Below are 5,994 nucleotides of genomic sequence, written 5' to 3' on the forward strand. Positions count from 1 at the left end.
ATGTACATGGTGGAACCACATACAAAGGCCTTTTTGATCCAGTTTCCAGCCTCTTAACACCCAATTATTCACACTTTCTGCTCCCGCCACTGAAATATTCACAAATCTTACCCAAAGGTGTCCCTATTCTCATGCTTTTTCTTCCTTTGGCTTGGAACAGACTTTCCTTGAATCATATGTTAGTTAATTCCTATTGGTCTTTAAAGGTCACGTTCAAATATATACTACTCAATGTAGTCTTCCCTAATGTACCTACCCCAAGCCAGCTTAGAAGTAGCCCTTTGTGTACCTACAGTACCTGTTTTGGCCTTTATCATACTCTAATTTTTAACATAATTGTTTGCTTGAGAGCAGAAACTTTGTCTTTGATCTTTAAAGCAAAGTACCTGCCCCACAGAAGTAATTAATTCAAATTAACGAATAAATAAACATGCATCATACTAAGGAACAGCAAGAATCCAGTACATTTTGAGCAAAAAGTATATGTAATGGGAAAAGAGACTTAGAGGTAATTTAGTCAGAAGATAAAAGGTATCCGATCTCCTCTTGACTTCGGACTTGAGCTTCAAATTTTAGGAGGACACTGAAGGCCAATAAGGGAGTACAGACGATCTTCTCAAAGCAATGCTTTAAGATTAACCTGAAAATATGTAACATAAACTAAAGGTAGGAAAAAATGAAAGCTATAGTCGCAATGCAAGAAGACTTGATTTAGACACTCTGTTGGGTATTGAAAGGAAAATGGGAAAAAAATCATCATGAAGAGTAAGTTAACAGGATCTGAAGACTGCCAAGATTTGAATTAGAGAGAGGGAATAATTGAAACAGTGATACAGTGGAATTAATCTGGTGATTTTCACATGTATTCTTATTTTTCACAACATACTTGTGGGTAAGTAGGGCATATGGTAATAACATTTATTCATACATGGATTTTAAATGTTTATTGAGCACTTAACTGTAATAAGACCTAGGGATACAACAGTGAATAAAACAGGCAAAGGTCTAGCCTCCTTGTAGCATGAGTTCTAGTGAGGTAAAAAGGTAATAAAAACACAAATAAACTAATTACAATATCACTTTTGAATGTGGAAAATTTGGAGAATAAAAACCAGTGATAGAAAGTATGGAGAAGAAAACCTTGTGAAAATAACATTCAATTCTAGTAGGCAATGTTTTACATGGAATTAAGGAAAAAGGAATAATAAGAAACATATATTTAAGTGCCCAGAGATGATAGTGGAAGCCTTAAGGCTAGCAAAGATAAAGATAGGGATGATCTGACTTATATGTAGACTCTAATGAACATAAATAAACTGACAAACAAAACAGGTCCAGAGATATGGATGCATGGAACAGACTGGCGTATCTCAGAGGGGAGCAGGAAAATTAACCAAAGAACTTAAATACATACTAGAGGCCCGGTGGATGGATTCCTGAACATTGAAAGGAAATTAATTAGAAGAAATATTTTAGAGGCCAGGGAGGGACTGCGGGAGATTGGCTTCAGGGTGAGTCTGGCCCATCTTGCCCAGTGCGGATCAGGGCTGATGGGCCAGCAGGGGAGGGACTATGGGAATTTGGCCAGCCGGGGAGGGATGGCGGGAGCGCTCCAGGGCGTGTCCAGCTCATCTTGCCCAGTCCCAATCAGCCGGACCCCAGCAGCAAGCTAACCTACCAGTCGGAGTGTCTGCCCCCTGCTGGTCAGTGCGCATCATAGCGACTGGTCGAACGGTTGAACGAAAGGTCGGACACTTAGCATATTAGGCTTTTATTATATAGGATATGCATAAGCAATGAACACAGACAATAGTGTGGTGAAGGCCTGGGTGTGGCAGGGGCTGGAAGGAGGGGAGAAAAGGGAGGGAAAATTAGGGGACATCTATAATACTGTCAACAATAACATATAGATAGATAGGGCAGAAGCTTTCTGAATGGCCACCTTAACTGGAAGCCCTCAGAGATACAAACAGCCTATTATCACAAAGAAGCACTTATTTTATGTTATATTGGTTTCATTCTCTGTTCTTTTTTTAAAAAAATATATTTTATTGATTTTTTACAGAGAGGAAGGGAGAGAGATAGAGAGTCAGAAATATATTGATGAGAGAGAAACATCAACCAGCTGCCTCCTGCACATCTCCCACTGGGGATGTGCCCGCAACCCAGGTACATGCCCTTAACCGGAATCGAACTGGGACCTTTCAGTCCACAGGCCGATGCTCTATCCACTGAGCCAAACTGGTTTCGGCTCATTCTCTGTTCTTAATGGTATCCAAAGATAAAGTCAAAAAGAAGGAAGAGGTTTTTACCCCTAGAAATAAAAACCAAAGGCAGATTATCAGGATTTTCCAGAAATTACAGATTAGAGACTGCTACTATAACAATTTTGTAAGCTTTGTTTTTTCCTGACATTTGCTGTTTTGTAATCCTCAGACTGTTTCCTTAAACTGAAAGGGCCCAAAAGTTTTCAGTAATGGCAGGAAGACAGTGGAGAAAAAACACAGCAAGGAGTGGGAGAACTCCAAGGGGTTAGATCAGGGGTGGGCAAACTTTTTGACTCGAGGGCCACAATGGGTTCTTAAACTGGACCAGAGGGCTGGAACAAAAGCATGGATGGAGTGTTTGTGTGAATATAAATTCAAAGTAAACATTACATAAAAGGGTACGGTCTTTTTTTTTTTTTTAGTTTTATTCATTTCAAACGGGCCGGATCTGGCCCGCGGGCCGTAGTTTGCCCACGGCTGGGTTAGGTGGAAGTGACTGCTCAAGATGTGCTGAATCCTTAGGACCTGCTTCAAGTAAGAAAGGAAATTTGGGTCACATATCTGAGCTTAAGGATGATCTCAGGGCCAACAACGATAAGACCCAGGTTTCTAAAACAGAAAAAATATACGAAGATCCAATTTGTTTTGTTTTTTTAAAAAAATATATTTTATTGATTTTTTACAGAGAGGAAGGGAGAGGGATAGAGAATTAGAAACATTGATGAGAGCCAGAACCGGTTTGGCTCAGTGGATAGAGCGTCGGCCTGTGGACTCTCCAATTTGGATGAATGACCTGGAAAAATGGTCATGATCATAGTCCTCAAGGAAGAAAAGGTGTCAGCAACAAGAGAAAATGATTCCAGGAAAGAAGAACTAGGACAGTGCTATGCCATGGAGACCAATAGAGTTTTAAGTACGGGCAGGTGATTAACAGTATTAAATACTGAAGAGAGATTAAGGAAAAGATTTTGACAATTTAGAAATCTCTAGTTATTCCAAGAATATTGTCTCAGAAAAGCAGAGTAGTCAGAAGCCAGACTACAAATTAATTAAATGCAATCTATAATAATAAAAGTGTAATATGCTAATTAAACCAGATGTACTTCCAGACAAAGCCACAGCGGGTGGGGACTGAGGTAGAGGTGGCAGAGGCCCCTGGCCATGGCGGCTGCGGCAGGTGGGGACCAGGGCCAAGACCCTTGCATGAATTTCATGCATGGGGCCTCTAGTAAATTACTAAAAGCCTCCTAGGAGAAAAGCACTATACAAAGTGCTACAGGGATTAAGTAAAAGGGTCCCACTTTCATGAAATTTATAGTCTAAGTAAGGAGGGTGGGTAAGTTAGGCAAACAAATAAGACAAAAATATAAATGTCTTAAGTATCCTAAGAGACACTGATACAGACTGATAAGAGATTTCAAGAGAATAAATTATGCCATAACTGGTTTGGCTCGGTGGATAGAGCATTGGCCTGCGGACTGAAAGGTCCCAGGTTCGATTCCGGTCAAGGGCATGTACCTTGGTTGTGGGCACATCCCCAGTGGGAGGTGTGCAGGAGGCAGCTGATCGATGTTTCTCTCTCATTGATGTTTCTAACTATCTCTCTCTCCCTTCCTCTCTGTAAAAATAATCAATAAAATATATTTTTAAAAAAAGAGAATAAATTATTACACCCTGTTTCATGGTGGAAGGTGACACAAAATCATGAAAAAAAATTTACAATTGATTTTAGAGAGAGAAGGGAGAAAGAGAGAAAAAAAGAGAGATCAATTTGTTGTTCCACTTATTGATGCATTCACTGGTTGATTCTTTCTTTTTTTGCTTTTTATTTCTTGGTGCCTTTGACCAGAATCGAACCTGGGACCCTTCAGTCCACGGGCCAATGCTCTATCCACTGAACTAAACCGGTCAGGGCCACTGGTTGATTCTTATATGTGCCCTGACTGGAGATGGAACCCACAACCTTGGCGTAAGGGGACACGCTTTAACCAACTGAGCTACATGGCCAGGGCTAAATCATGACAACCTTGACCCTAAAGACTAGGGTCAAATCAGTGGCTCATTATTTCTGCTGGCAGAGAAAAGGGAAAGGGCATTCTAAGAGAAATTACAACAAGCAAAATCATAACAACGGAAAACTCACAGTATGTTAAGAAGAATTAGGAAAGAACATTTATAAATTAACTAGAGACCCGGTGCACGAATTCATGCATGGGTGGGGTTCCTTGGCCTGGACCCCCTGGGGGCCGGGGTGGGACTGCAGGAGGTTGGCCTGTTGGCTGGGAAGGGACTGCAGGAGAGCTCCAGTGTGTGTCCGGCCCTCTCACCCAGTCCCGATCAGCCGGACCCCAGCAGCAAGCTAACCTACTGGTTGGAGTGTCTGCCCCCTGGTAGTCAGTGCATGTCAAAGCGGCTGGTCAAGTAGTTGCCCTATCAGTTGAACACTTAGCATATTACACTTTTATTACCGTAATATATAAAAACCCAGGGTCCATAACATCTAAAACGACTGAAGGCTCGACCAACTGGAAGTCAGTGCTTGGTTGCTGTGGTGACCCCGCACTGCCTTCCGCCGTTGCAGGCACCCTGACCCAGCACTGACTGCAGAGGCCCCTGGCCTTGGCGGCCGCAGCAGGTGAGGACCAGGGCCAAGACCAGGCCCTAAGAGAGGCCTGGAGAGAGAAGCAGGGTCTGATCTGTAGCCTCCATGGCAGCTGTTGATCAGCACTTGCCTCTTTTTCTCTCTGGGCCTGGCCAACAGCCATGCCTCTCTCTCGGGCATCTGCTGGGGCTGCTGATCAGCCCCACCTCTCTGATTAGGCCTGTTGATAGACCCGGAGACACTGACTGGCATAGGAACTGACCAATCAGAACCAAATTTGAGTGAAGTGCCAGCAGGGAAGGGCAGTTGGGAGTGATCAGGTAGGCAGGCAGAGGCAGTTAGGGGCGATCAGGGAGGCAGGCAGGTGAGCGGTCCCAGATTGCGAGAGGGAAGTCCGACTGCTAGTCAGACATTCCCCAAGAGGTCCCCAGTTGGAGAGGGTGCAGGCTGAGCTGAGGGAACCCCCCACGCCTGTGCACAAATTTCGTGCACTGGGCCACTAGTATAGGATTAGTAGCTACAAGAACTTCATCTACATTACCTTATTAAATCTAGGCAATGGGCAGGTATTACCCTCTACAGCAGAGGAAACAAAGTTGTCAAGAGGTTATGTCCAAGATCACAAAGGCAGAGGGTACCTGCAATCTGAACTCAGTTCTGATGCCAAAGTTTACACATCTGCACACTACTATTGCATCTGTCTTATACTAGAGAGCCCAGTTTCATTGGAGGGTATAGGCAGAAATGCAGTATGTGATAATACTATATTGAAAACTGGTTTGTGCTCATAGTAGTGAGTGTAAGAGTGAATGATCCATATGGATTTTTTATAGTCAATTCTAAATAAACTCAATAAAGGGTAGTTTTATAGTCAACCAACCTTTATTGAGTGCTTGCTTCATGCCAAGGACAGTACTCGTATGCATTATTTCATTTTCACGACTTTATGAATGATTATTCCAGTTTCACAGATTATCCTATCTAATAAAAGAGAAACATGGTAATTGGCATACGACCGCTACCCTTCCCATTGGCTAATCAGGGAGATATGCAAATTAACTGCCAGCCAAGATGGTGGCCGGCAGCCAGGCAGCTTGAAACTAACATGAGGCTTGCTTGCTTCAG

At 42.9% G+C, this 5,994-nt stretch overlaps 1 protein-coding gene across 3 annotated transcripts in view; it reads right to left on the minus strand.

Moving 5' to 3' along the window:
- PYM1 (PYM homolog 1, exon junction complex associated factor) overlaps positions 1-5,994 on the minus strand; it is a 30,109-nt gene that overhangs the window by 7,779 nt on the left and 16,336 nt on the right. The window contains exon 1 of one of the 3 annotated variants that reach the window (XM_006777832.2): positions 5,750-5,823. The exons of the other annotated variants lie outside the window; for them this stretch is intronic. Within the exon in view, the coding sequence (XP_006777895.1) occupies positions 5,750-5,795 (46 nt within the window). The 5' untranslated portion in view covers positions 5,796-5,823. Of the gene's footprint in view, positions 1-5,749; positions 5,824-5,994 lie in introns of those variants that run through there. 3 annotated transcript variants of the gene reach the window in all.

Source organism: Myotis davidii, unplaced genomic scaffold, assembly GCF_000327345.1.
Source record: "Myotis davidii unplaced genomic scaffold, ASM32734v1 scaffold509, whole genome shotgun sequence".
NCBI classification, from domain to species: Eukaryota; Metazoa; Chordata; class Mammalia; order Chiroptera; family Vespertilionidae; genus Myotis; species Myotis davidii.